The 14,658-nt window shown below is 42.4% G+C and overlaps 1 protein-coding gene across 1 annotated transcript in view; it reads left to right on the forward strand.

Moving 5' to 3' along the window:
- Positions 1–14,658, forward strand: part of LOC126355559 (microtubule-associated protein 1B-like) — a 59,199-nt gene that overhangs the window by 11,719 nt on the left and 32,822 nt on the right. Inside the window, exons 3-4 of the mRNA XM_050005919.1 lie at positions 3,753–3,939; positions 5,713–5,940. Coding sequence (XP_049861876.1) covers positions 3,753–3,939; positions 5,713–5,940 — 415 coding nt within the window. The remainder of the gene's footprint in view (positions 1–3,752; positions 3,940–5,712; positions 5,941–14,658) is intronic.

The raw sequence follows: 14,658 nt of genomic DNA on the forward strand, positions 1-14,658 counted from the left end.
GAAGTAGATCTTCAATGCTTTTTCCTCATGATAGTGGGCGAACATTGGAATGGTATTACTGTTGTTTATATCGATTATGTAGACTGCTTCCTGTGTTTCCAACCTCTCTTGGTGTAAAGTGAGAACGTGACACGCTGTAAGATGAAATGGCCCCTGGAGGTATATCGGCAGACTAAACAGTGTACAAGAGCCGCAAGTGAGTTCACTATATGAAATTGTGTGTGCTCTACTGGACTACACCGAATTCAAGATTTACTTTTAACTCCATTACACAAGTGGCTCTATATAGTGAGTTCCTGTAGTCGAAAGAGTACCGAGAAAAAGATTTACTATTTAAAATGTCCAAACTCTACAAATTATGTTGTGGTGCAAAACTGTCTTTGAGCAGTTTACATTTTTCCTACGGTCATTTTGCAACTGTTTACCAGAGAGCCTAGTGGAACCATCGGGAACAGTGTAGTGTCCTCCTCATCTGCGGTATATTATGTGTACCACAGGGCTAAGAAGTAAGACGATGGAGGATCAACTTCAGCAATTCCGTCAGCATTGAAGCATCTATTTATATTTCAGTTGCTCTGTTGTTGCATTCTCCGCGAGCTACCTGTGGTCTTCGGACGCTCCTGGGCTAACATTGTACGTAATTTCGCCCTTGGTTTGATTGTGAGTTTTGTTTCACCATATTTCATAGGCGTAGACGCCCATCTGTATGAAGTTTTTGATACACTATGTGATCAAAAATATCCGGACATCCCAAAAAACATCCGTTTTTCATATTAGGCGCTTTGTGCTACCGCCTACTGTCAGGTACTCCATATCAGCGACGTCAGCAGTCATTAGACATCGTGAGAGAGCAGAATGGGGCGCCATGCGGAACTCACAGACGTCGAAAGTGGTCAGGCGATTGGGTATCACTTGTGTCCTACGTCTGTAAGCGAGTTTTCCACCCTCCTAAACATCCCTAGGTCCATTGTCTCCGTAATGGTAGTGAAGTGAAAACGTGGAGGGACACGTACGGCACAAAAGCATACAGGCCGACTCGTCTTTTGACTGACAGAGACGGCCGACAGTTGAAGAGGGTCGTAATTGTAATAATAGGCAGACATCTATCCAGACCATCACACAGGAATTGCAAACTGCATCAGAATCCACTGCAAGTACTATGACAGTTAGGCCGGAGGTGAGAAAACTTGGATTTCATGGACCAGCGGCCGCTCATAAGCCACACATCACGCCGGTAAATGCCAAACGACGCATCACTTGGTGTAAGGTGCGTAAACAATGGACGATTGAACAGTGGAAAAACGTTGTGTGGAGTGTCGAATCACGGTACACAATGTGGCGATCTGATGGTTGGGTGTGGGTATGGCGAACCCCCAATGAACATCTGCCAGCGTGTGTAGTGCCAATAGTAAAATTCGGAGGCGGTGGTGTTATGGTGTGGTGGTGTTTTTCAAAGAGGGGTCTTGCACCTTCTTGCTTCCCACTGTTGAAGAGCAATTCCAGTATGGCGATTGCATCTGATCATAATGCACGGCCTGTGTCGCATTGGTTACACGACAATAACATCTCTGTAATGGACTGGCCTGCACAGAGTCCTGACCTGAATCCTACAGAACACCTCGGAATGTTTTGGGACGCCACCTTCGTGCCAGGCCTCACCTACCGACATCGATATCTCTCGTAAGTGCAGCGCTCCGTGAAGAATGGGCTGCCATTCGCCAATATACCCCCCAGCACCTGATTGAACGTTTGCCTGCAAGAGTGGAAGCTGTCATCAAGGCTAAGGGTGGGCCAACACCAAAATGAATTCCAGCATTACCGATGGAGAGCGCCACGAACTTGGAAGTCATTTTCAGCCATGGGTCGGAAACGAGTACTTTTGATCACATAGTGTATCATTACTTGCCTCCTCGATTTCGACGTACCATTCTTCCCCCTTGCTGTATTGATGGTGGATTAGTGTGTAGAAAGAAGAGGAGGTGTTCTTTGGACCCACCACTTCTTGAGATGATATTCTCCGTCGCTGGGTCGTTTGCGGGCCAGTGGTTATGAGTGGACCTCTTCTTCGATTCCATGGTGTCATCTAATGCCTTCAAATGACGATTCCGAGAGTAAAGCTTGGGCCCAACTGTGGTGGAATCACTTTATTTGGTCAATATTTTGCCATCTACATCTACACTTTGCGAACCTCTGTGAAGTGCATGGTAGACGGTACGTCCTACTGTACGGGTTGTTAGGGATTTCACCCGTTCTGTGAGGAGCGAAGGAAAAATTATTGTTTGAATGCCTCTGTGCGTTCTTTAATGAATATGATCTTATTCTTACAACCCCTATTGGAGTGATATGTAGGGGGTTTTAGTATATTTCTAGAGTCATCATTTAAAGTCAGTTCTTGAAGCTTTGTTAATAAACTTTCTCGGGACAGTTTGCGTGTATCTTCAAAAGTCTGCCAGTTCAGTTCTTTCAACATCTCAGTGACACTCTCCCGCGTTTCAGACAAACCCTTGACCATTCGTGCTGCCCTTCTCTATCGACAACAATTCCGTATTGTGATCCATTTTCAAGTTCTGGTTAGTGTGATGAGTTAGCGGACATCGAAAATCAACATGTACTTTCGGCTCGTAGGTGTGAACGAACGTATTCATTTTTCAAAGCGCTATATACCACGAGAGTTCTTCTCTCATCCGTCCAAAATAAGCAGAAATTCGCTTTTCCTCTTACAGCCGACGTCCCGCCACTCTTACCTGGGACATTCAGTGCTTTTTTTTTATAATTTACGATTAGTGGACACAGGGATTCGACTGTTCTATAAAAAGGAGAGCGACATCAACAATAAATCGCTATCTGGTAGAAGTACTGGAAGCGAACTTACGACAGGACCATCACTCATAACACCGCAAGAAGACAGCTAGGTTAACTGTCGAAATATTACCTTGCAAAAACGGAATCGTCAACTCGAAGGCTTAAAATCAGTTACAGGTGTGCTACAATTAACTTGAGAGAGCGCCCTTGTAAAACGAGTGATCGCAGGGCAATGGAAAGTTGTGGAAACATTTGTAAGGCCATCCAGAGGAGAAAATAATGGGTAAACCATCGAAAGAAACACATTTCAATTTCCACATGAGGATGTAACATTTGTTAATTGCGTACCATGCTTACCCTCCAATTGCAAACGTTGCTCTATGTGACGACCATCTGCATCCATGACAGCCTGTCCCCGCAGTAGGGATACCGTTTCACAGTCGTTTGCAACACTTTTCGGACGATGGACGATGGAACGTTCAGCTGCCGTGACACAGCTCATACACTGCCTGAAGGTTGCAAGTGTGTCCAGCATTCACAGCCAAGTGACAAATCGCAAGTTAATTCGAACTTCCGAACTGTTCTTCAACAGCGATGTGGAAGGAGGACCTCTCCATGTTCCTTTAATGCGTCACTACTCTCCGAGAGCAGCAGCACTACTGCTATTGTTTTGATAAAACATCTTTACGAGTAAAGCAGTACCAGTACCGACGCCTAAACCCAAGTCATCCACTACTAACAACACACATTGCAAATCCTGCAGCGTACAGTCCGAACATTATTCCTATAAATTTTAGTATGCGTACGGTAAATACTTTTTCGTCTACAGTGGCTCCTCAAGTGGAGAAAGTTTAATTCCAGCCACTCAGTAATCTGTGTTGTACTTCAGCTTGTAATCAGTCGACTCCCGATCACAGCAGCAATAGTGACTGATGTTTCTTCGAATGCAGCAACAGCATGCTGGTAGAGTCGAAGAGCAGCTGCACGCAGGCATCAATGCTGTGGCTGCGAGGTTTACAGCGGCTGACTCAACAGCTGCAGGCAGCTCCTAAGCCGTCAGAAGAATCCATCGCAGCTCCGCAGGTCGATGCTGTTAGTGAGCAACTAAAACCAGTCCAGGAAGACATCAGACCGAAGGTAAGTCCACAGCAATCATTCTTGTCACTGATCTATGCAGTATTATAATTAATATTGAAACTTTAAGGCCGCGCGGGATTAACCGAGTGGTCTTTGGCGCTGCAGTCATGGACTGCTCGGCTGGTCCCGGCGGAGGTTCGAGTCCTCCCTCGGACATGGGTGTGTGTGTGTTTGTTCTTAGGATAATTTAGGTTAAGTAGTGTGTACGCTTAGGGACTGATGACCTTAGCAGTTAAGTCCCATAAGATTTCACACACATTTGAACATTTTTTGAAACTTCAAGTGAGGAAGGATTGCAGCGACACCAAGTTCTCACCATAATTTAATTGTTCAAAGATCTCTTATAAACCCTCGCTGTACTCGTCCCTAGAGTCAAAGCTGCTACCACACGCTTGTGGCGTGGCGCTCGACTCCAAGGTCTTTGTTTCAAGAACTAATATTTGGCTGACAAGGGGAGGAAAGGTGAGGATAGGTAGTCGTGTTCGGTGTTTGATCATCAGAATTTGCGCCAGTATTCTGCATTAAATTCCAAAACTCTTTTCGGTGCCTTGTGGAGTGAGGGCATGTGACTATTGACGGTTATCCGTCCTTCGGATAGGAAGTTAAGCACGGCGGCCTCCTTGGTGATATTAGGAATAGGTTTTGTGCCGACACCGGGTTTCACCCTTCCCCACGCTTTTCCACATCCGTTTCTCTAGTTGCCTAATGATATATTATTCCAGTAGCATATGCGGACAACAAAGGAATTAATTTAGAGTTATTGTTATCGAATCACAAAGGTATTGCTTATTATTGGAATTGCTCCTTCTTCAAAAACCAGTTAAAGTTACACTGTGACACAGAATACGAGAGTATGTGACAAAACATAATAATTTTTTCACACTCAAACTGCAAATTTGCTGCAAATGCGACGTGACTGATTGAACTGAACATGATCTTGAGATAAATTCAATTTCATTCCAGTTTCGTGGAAACACACACACGTAAAGGTGTCAGTTTCGCAAGTACGCTGCCGACCTACTGGGACTGATTCAAAATTACATCCATCGCGTGCGAAACACGATAACAATGATAATTTAGAAAACATTATGAAGAGAGAAAGATTATTTTTGTAGCTATATCCTGCTTAACCAACCGTTGCTGTATAACTATCGATACTCAATATGTAGCCGAATTAAAGTATAATCCTATGAACACCCCGGGCGGTTTTATTGCCTCTTGTTGGTGTATCAGTGCAAAACCTAGTTATTTGGTGACTTCTCATTTCGAAGTCTAAGCGATCAGTAACGCATCATTACCTTAAAGCAAAAAAAATTAACACAGAGCGAATCCTTAACCATTTTTTGCTAAATACGTAAATTAACGAATCAAAATTACAAATAAATAAGAAAATGACCGGGTAAATTCTGTAGGAAGAATGAGGTTGATGAAACCAGATACTGGTAAATGTGTGTGTGTGTGTGTGTGTGTGTGTGTGTGTGTGTGTGTGTGTGTGTGAGAGAGAGAGAGAGAGAGTGTGTGTATTCACAAGAGTTTCTTCATTTTGAGCATATTTTGGAATACGTTTCTCTTTCCAAGTGAATATTATCATCTTCATGATCACCAACGCAGACCAGCGTACCAACAAGCACTCTTCACCTATACTACTTTACCGTTGTTTTGCATTAAATGTGCGCTTTTCGTCTGTGTTATAGTGCAGTTATTATGTAACTGCAATCATAAATCTGATAATATTATTATTCAGACGACTGATTCAAACGACTTTTTCTGCAGGTGTCTTTCGTGGCGGACGTCAGCGTGAGTAGCGGGAGCTTGCTTAGCTGCACCGTGAACACTATGCTGACTGCCTCCAGTTCATCCATCATTTCCGAATTTAAAAGATGGAAACACTTTGACAGCTATGGCGGAGACAAAGACAGCGCGAAATTCGCCACCACAGCAGCAGAGGGCATGGATGATACCAGGCCTGTCGTTGGCGGAGCTTCCGGTGACTCTCAAATGGTGCGTTTCTAATACTTACGGTTTTCAAGGCCAGTGAACTCTACCATTGTAACGAATCTTCCTCAATGGCAGCTACGCCTAATTCTACTTTTATCCTCTTGTCTATCCTAGCCGAGTAGTCTAGCAAGCATTGTATTTCTTTGACAACTTGACAACTACCCAAACTACCTATTGTGAAATGGGGATGACTCACAGATAACTACTGAATAATTTGGCGGGATCTGAAATTCTCAATTTGGGCGTAATTTAAAACTGTTTTGTCAGCCTCATCCATAGTTTACCAAACATATGAAATGCATTAAAATGCAGGCTTTCACCGCGAATGTCACTGATAAAATCATCTCGTGTTATCAGCCGAATCCTGGAATCGTCTTGTCGCAAATTTCGACCAGTTTTCTCTCATCAACTTCGCCTGAACCTCGTGGGAAGACGGTACCAGGACTTGGCTGATAATCCGAAAAGATTTTATCAGTCAAATAAAGCTCAGGAGGACTAGCAGCGCAGGAGCTGAGGACCCTGCAGCATTTGATGAATGAGTGAACTGTGGTTCATTCTATGAACCTGAGTCTAGATTTAATCGCTCTTATTGAACTAGATTAATGAGAAACATAATCACTACGGGCACAAGCAAGAAGCAGGGAGATGGTGGTGTGAGCGCAATTGTGATATCAAATGGATATACAAGTTAATTAAATTGATCAATTAATTACACCCACCCCCAGATTACGTCATGCGTTTTCCTCCTCCTGCTCGTGAGTCCTACTCCCTCCCCACCCGCCTCCCCTTCTCCTCACCCATCTACCCTATCGGCGAGAATTTCGAATTTTGGCAGAAACTTCAAATTTTACTCGGAATTTCATTGTCCCAGAGCTGTGCTGACGTCCCATCCCCATCCCCTCCCACATAAATTGGCGGTATATTCAAATTTGAATGGGAATTTTTTTCTCAGCTCACGTGACCAGAATTGTTGGGAGAAGTTCAGTCTATGTTGAGCTGTCGTTGTACAAGCATTGCGATGTGTTCTATCAATGAGATGAATGTGATCAATGAAATGAGTGTTAAGGATAGAGCAACTTTCAATAATTGTATTATGTGTAAACATTCGAAGGAGGACTGTAGCCACAGTCCACTACATGGGGAATGGAAGACTATGATAACAGAAGAGTTTAGGAGAAAGAACAATAGATTGTGACAATGCAGAGGGATTGAGCCAAAAAGCATGTCGCGACTGATACATGCTCATGTGCATGCACAGACTGCCAAGATATTCCACATGAAGCATTCACTCTTCCAATATGGAAGAGGCAGGGAGGTGGTATGAATTTGCTTCAGTGGAAGCATATTGGCACACATAATATGTACTATTGAAGAGCTTCAACTGCTCATCTCCATCCAGTTCCCCCTCAAACAACCCATCCTCGCTGTGTTCTATCAAAGAGCTGTTGGTGTCTGGCCAGGAGGTGTTTAACACCGATGTTACCTGAAAGCATACAGTCGAGGACTGTGTCTATAGCCTCCTAAATGCAGAATGGAAAGGAGTTACATTGGATGTGTGCCTCAAGAAGAAGAGGAATACTGTCCAGCAGATAATAGCTATGCAGTAGAATGGTCTCAAGGTGCATTCTGCAAGTCAGACAGATCAATGCTGTTGCTGTAACAGCCAGCCATTTTTGAAATTCTCAGTCTGTTTTCCACCTCACAAGAGACATCTGCCTCAGATCCAGAGGACCAGGCAACTGCTCTAGTTCAGAATTACACCACCAGAGGCGCTTTAAATTGGCAGTAACCAATAGGAACGCAGCGTCTGATCACATCGGGGATATAAGGAGGGCCCAGCAGCTCTGCAGCCTCATTTGTGGTCAGCATGAAACTCAGCCCACATCAGCAATGCCCGGTCGCAGCAGCAGAATAGGAAGAAGCCATGGAGAAGTAAGTAGCCTTTGCTTAATATCTGGGTTTACTGTTGTGTGAGAAAAATGAAGTCTTGTGCTGTTCTTATCGCTTGTAAAGGTTTTTTTCTTTGCACCTCAGTGGATGCGACGTCATTCAGCTCGTCGGGGTCTGCAGCAGTAATGTGTCCCAGCCCGTCAGGACTCGTAGCAGTGGCAGCAACGTGGGATCCTGTTGCGCACCTGGTCAGCTTGATGGAGTAGGGAGCTCTTATTGTCTGTTGAAGACACCCAGCCTGCCCGTGACTCGTTGAAATGCAGTAGGGGTTGTAACCTGCGTGACACAGGTCCGTACTGGACACCATCATATGTTCCATAACAGAATATTCCAACGATACTGCTATGCACCCGTGGTCTCGGTGTAGCGTTTTCGATTTATAATCAAAAACGTCGTCGGTCCTGGGTTAGAATCCCCCCGCTGCTTAAATTTTGATTAATAGTCAGCATTGGCGGCCGAAAACTTCCGGCATAAGAAGTGACCCTCATTCTGCCAACGGCTTTGTCAAAGAGGGCGGAGGAGCGGAAAGAGGTTCAGGGCACTCTTTCGTCCTAGGGGTGGGAAAGTGCCCCTAAAGGTGGAAGAATCAGCGAAGATCAACGACATGAGGATTCAGAAGGCAATGGAAACCACTGCATTAAAATCACATAACGTGTATCCACAGGACATATGACCTGTACTTGAAGAAGTGTATTGATGATCTCTCCATTGGCAAAAGATTCCGGAATAGTCCCTTATTCGGATCTCTGAGAGGGGACTGGCAATGGGGAGGTTATCATGAAAAAAATTATTGAATAATCAACGAAAGGATAACGTTCTATGAGTCGGGGCGTGGAATGTCAGAAGCTTGATAGTGGTAGGGTAACGAGAAAATCTGAAAAGGGAAATGCAAATGCTCAATCTAGATGTAGTAGGGATCAGTGAAGTGAAGTGGAAAGAAGACAATGATTTCTGGTCAGATGAGTGCAGGTAATATTAACAGCAGCAGAAAATTGTGTAATGGGAATAGGATTCGTTATGAATAGGAAGGTAGGGCACAGAGTGTGCTACTGTGAACAGTTCAGTCACAGGGCTGTTCTTGACAGAATCAACAGTAAACCAACAACGACAACAATAGGTCAGGTGTACATGCCAACGTCGAAAGCTGAAGATGAAGAGGTAGAGAAAGTGTATGAGGATATTGAAAGGGTAATAGAGTATGTGGAGGGGGATGAAAATCTAATAGCCATGGGAGCCTGGAATGTAGTTGTAGGGGAAGGAGTAGAAGAAAAGGTTACAGGAGAATATAGGATTGGGACAAGGAATGAGAGTGGAGAAAGACGAATTGAGTTCTGTAATTAGTTTCAGCTGGTAACAGCGAATATTCTGTTCAAGAATCACAACAGGAAAAGGCCGGGTGATACGGGAAGATTTCAATTACATTACATCATGGTCAAATAGAGATTCTTAAATCAGATACTGGATTGTAAGGTGTATCCAGTAGCAGACATAGATCAGAATATTGTAGTGATGAAGAGTAGGCTGAAGTTTAAGACATTAGTCAGGAAGAATCAATACGCAAAGAAGTGGGATACTGAAGTACTAAGGAATGACGAGATACGGTTGAAGTTCTCTAGGGCTATAGATACAGCAATAAGGAATAGCTCAGTAGGCAGTACAGTTGAGGAGGAATGGACATCTCTAAAAAGGACCACGACAGAAGTTGGGAAGGAAAACACAGGTACAACGAAGGTAACTGCGAAGAAACCATGGGTAATAGAAGAAATACTTCAATTGATCGATGAAAGGAGGAAGTAAATAAATGTTCCGGGAAACTCAGGAATAGAGAAATACAAGGCGCCGAGGAATGAAAGAAATAGGAAGTGCAGGGAAGCTAAGATGAAATGGCTGTAGGACAAATGTGAAGACATCGAAAAAGAAATGATTATGGGAAGGACAGATTCAGCATACAGGAAAATCAAAACAACCTTCGGTGACATTAAAAGCAAGAATAATAACATTAAGAGTGTAGAGAGAATTCCACTCTTAAATGCAGAGGAGAGAGCGGATAGGTGGAAAGAATACACTGAAAGCCTCTATGAGGGTGAAGATTTGTCTGATGTGATAGAAGAAGAAACAGGAGTATATTTAGAAGAGATAGGGGATCCAGTATTAGAATCGGAATTTAAAAGAGCTTTAGAGGACTTACGGTCAAATAAGGCAGAAGAGATACATAACATTCCATCAGAATTTCTAAAATCATTAGGGGAAGTGGCAACAACACGACTATTCACGTTGGTGTGTAGAATATATGAGTCTGGCGACATACCACCTGACTTTCGGAAAAGCATCATCCATACAATTCCGATGACGGCAAGAGCTGACAAGTGCGAGAATTGTCGCAGAATCAGCTTAACAGCTCATGCACCGAAGCTGCTTACAAGAATAATATACAGAAGAATGGAAAAGAAAATTGAGAATGTGCTAGGTGAGGATCAGTTTGGCTTTAGAAAAAGTAAAGGCACGAGAGAGGCAATTCTGACGTTGCGATTAACAATGGAAGCAAGACTAAAGAAAAATCAAGACACGTTCATAGGATTTGTCGACCTGGAAAAAGCGTTCGACAATGTAAAATGGTGCAAGATGTTCGAAATTCTGAAACTTTAGGGGTAAGTTATAGGGAGAGACGGATCATGTACAATACATACAACAGCCAAGAAGGAATAATAAGAGTGGACGACCAAGACCGAAGTACTCGTATTAAAAAGGGTGTAAGACAAGGATGTAACCTTTCGCTACTACTGTTCGATTTGTATATCGAGGAATCAATAATGAAAATAAAAGAAAGGTTCAGGAGTGGAATTTAAGTTCAAGGTGACATTACTGTCTTGAGTGAAAGTGAAGAAGAATTATATGATCTGCTGAACGGAATGAACAGTCTAATGAGTACAGAGTATGGATTGAGAGTAAATCGAAGAAAGACGAAGGTAATGAGAAGCAGTAGAACTGAGAACAGTGAGAAACTTAACATCAGGATTGATGGTCACAAAGTAGATGAAGTTAAGTAATTCTGCTACTTGGGCAAAAAATAACTAATGATGGACGGGACAAAGGAGGACACAAAAGCAGACTAGCAATTGCAAAAGGAGCATTCCTGGCCAAGAGAAGTCTACTAATATCAAACGTCGGCCTTAATTTGAGGAATAAATTTCTGAGAATGTACGTCTCGAGTACTGCATTTTATGGTAGTGAAACATGGACTGTGGGAAAACTGGAACAGAAGAGAATCGAAGCATTTGAGATGTGGTGCTACAGACGAATGTTGAAAATTAGGGGAACTGATAAGGTAAGGAATGAGGAGGTTCTGCGCAGAATCGGATTGGAAAGGAACATGTGGACAACTCTGATAAGGAGAAGGAACAGGATGATAGGACATCTGTTAAGACATGAGGGAATGACTTCCATGGTACTAGAAGGAACTGTAAAGGGCAAAAACTGTAGAGGAAGACAGAGATTGGGATACATAAAGCAAATAATTGTGGACATATGTTGCAAGTGCTACTGTGAGATGAAGAGCTTAGCACAAGAGCGGAATTCGTGACGAGCCACATCAAACCAATCAGAAGACTGATGACAAAAAAAACTGAATGAACAAAGTGAGGCTGTAGTTATGAGAAGATACCAATTAAGCCCTGTGCACCACTGCTGTTCACTTCACTGTGTAATTTGGCTGCTAGTGGTTCAAAGCGTTTACTTATTGGTATAGAAGCAAACGCACACAGAGACTGACACATTGTGATAGAGATCTAAAATTCAGGTAAAAGTATTGAAGAGCAGTTTACGGAGGTGGGATGGGATGAACTGTGTCGTGCAAAAGCCTACATCAAGCACCAGTTGACTGTTCGAGCCTCCTCCTCCCGTCATTTACTGTGCTGCTCTAACTCTATGCTTTACAATGGTGTACGATAGCTCTGCCTTCCGTGTGAAATCGGTGACACATCCATTTATTTACAGAACTCCACCGTTACAATCTTGTGTAGTCTACAGATGGTGCTACCCATTGTTTTGGAACGACTGAGCAGATGGTTGCCTTGTGTTAAAGCTGTGTATACGAGATTGCAGAGTATTTCCATACGAAGGGTGTGCTCGTAGACGACTTTGAGCAGTGTATCAATATGGTGCCAACGAAAAACTAATGTATTTACACTAAGTTTGAGGGAAATACACGCTAAATTCTGTGCTTACAAGAAGGCTTTCTTTTCTATATTCTGTACTGGTGTTAAGATAAAGAAAGATCCTGTTGATGAAGTGCATCCAGTGTATAATTACTGAATAAAAATGTACATAACCATGTATTTGTTTTATTTCTTACCTCTCATTATATTGCAAGCACTAAAGCTCTTGCTACCAGTATTTTCATTGCAAACATGCAACAGCAAATTATGTCATTTGACTAAATTCTCTGTAAAAGTCCATTTCACGCCTGTCGTAGTCGATATCACTACAGCGCATAGTATTCATTATTTTCTGCGAAAACCCATTGCACGCCGGTACTTGACGTAGTAGGCATCATGGTTGGCCGGCTGAAACATCAAGATTTTGTTGTAAGCGACTGGAGCTGTGACAGCGTGTAAGAAGAGCAGAAAAAGAATGGCAATAATCATAGGTCTATCCAACTGAGGCAAGACAAATGTTCTTATGTCAGTGCTAACACATCCGGATGGAGTCCGCTTGGAGCATGTAAGTGTATCTTCAAAAAGACTCTTTCAGCTCAAATACCAAATATTACAGGAGATACTGCATGGTGTAGATGGTGTGACATAAACAACATTCAGTGAGAGCAGTGATATCACTCCACCGGAGAATGTAAAGCCAAACACAGTGTTCATATTTGACGATGTTGCCGTAGAATACCAAGATCAAATTAGACGATACTTCTGTTTTGGTCGCCACGTGGCTGCTGATGTATTTTACCAGAGTCAGACATATTCCAGAATCCCAAAACAGCTGGTGAAGGATAATGCAAACTTAATTATAGCATTCAAACAGAGCGATCTGAATTTAAAACACATTTGCCAGGCTCATGTAGGAACCGATATTTCGTTCAATGATTTTGCAAAGATATGTGCAGATTGCTGGAATCACTCACAGTATGGGTTTCTCGTTATTGATAAAACAAGAACTCTGAAGGATGGCAGGTATAGACGGAATTTCCAAGAGTTCCTAAATACATTGCAGGACTGATTACAGTTATTGCAGAGGTACAGCTTCTCTTACACTATTACTATTACTATTACTAGTGAAATTTCAACCAAACAAAAGACCTAATTTATACGTTGAGCTAACGACTCTAAACACTTTCCACCTCAAGCAGCTAGTGTAATTCAATAACACAATGAAGCGGATGGCTGTAAAAAGCTCATCCCAAACAGCTGCACTAAAATGAACTGGGTGGAATTCACAATTAAAACTAGTATGCTTGGACAGTTAGCAGAAGGTGAAACTTAAAAAGTAATCTATTTACACATGCACTCTCACAATTGCACACGCACATAAAGTGCAAAAGAGAGAAATATGATCAACTATATTTTTACTTCACTTATGATTTTTTAAATTTTTTTTTGTGATTCTAGTCTAATTTTTAATCTTTTGCGTATATATTACATTTTTAACCTTTTTATAATTTTTATATTTTTTCCAGCGCATGATGCTTATATGTTTATTCAACTATAGTATTCTATTTGTTCAGTAAAAAATAAACAATATATTTACACACAGGCATACAGATTTACACAGACATCCACACTCGAACGCAGTCACAAGACACAGACATACAACCACTCACACATGCAGCCACAACATATATCGCATACATATAATATTTACACTATGATTAAAAAGCCAAACTATTCGCACAAACTCTCACTCAGCCAGTCACTCACTCTCTCTCTCATTCACATCGTTGGAGGCCCCCACCCCCTCTGGCGCTTCAAGTAAATAGTGTGAGTACATGAGGGTTTCAACAACATCATGTCAAATGGCTGTTTTCTCGTCATGAGGTGACAGTCCGACTTAAGCTTGCAGGACATTGTACACCTTGTGTCCTTGCGATCAAATACCAGTTTTCTGTACCAAACGCAGAGGTTGCAGTGGAGCGCCACGATCATCACCTTACAGGCACTACAAGTAGTCTTTGACCATGAGGACACGTGATGCCACATGTCGCACGCCCCTAGCCCACCACTGGGTTGCTCCATCTATTGTACGATATGCATACATTTTGGATCTTAGAACAACCTCCACAATTGGCAATCTATCCGCCTCATTTTTTATTAAGATTATAATCTTCTTAGTCTGAGGAACAACACCTTAAGGATTATCAGCTTCGTATCCCAGTGTGTCGAATTCATTACCGTGTTACCTAATTACTTCATATGAATCGCAGTTCTTCACCCAATATGTGAAGCTATCTGTATCCATATAAAGTAACTTTGGTTCCACGAAATGAGTTTTAGCAAACTCATAGTGGAAGTGGTAAATGTGGAGTTTTGAGATGTCCGGTGTACACATACCCAAATAGACTGGTTTCATAAGCTCTACTGAAATCTTCGACGTCTCCAGAGCAACAAAGATCTCATATAAAATAATGACCCGCTTGAAATTTGGTCTGGTGATGCACTTTCTTACATCCCATGGCCCATTCCATTAGGGCCTAATCAAAATATCGCATTCATACTGCATGGTTTTACCTAAAATGGAATTATTCATCAATTTATAAAATTCTTTTTCGAA

The sequence above is a fragment of the Schistocerca gregaria genome, chromosome 3 (genome assembly GCF_023897955.1).
Source record: "Schistocerca gregaria isolate iqSchGreg1 chromosome 3, iqSchGreg1.2, whole genome shotgun sequence".
Lineage (NCBI taxonomy): Eukaryota > Metazoa > Arthropoda > Insecta > Orthoptera > Acrididae > Schistocerca > Schistocerca gregaria.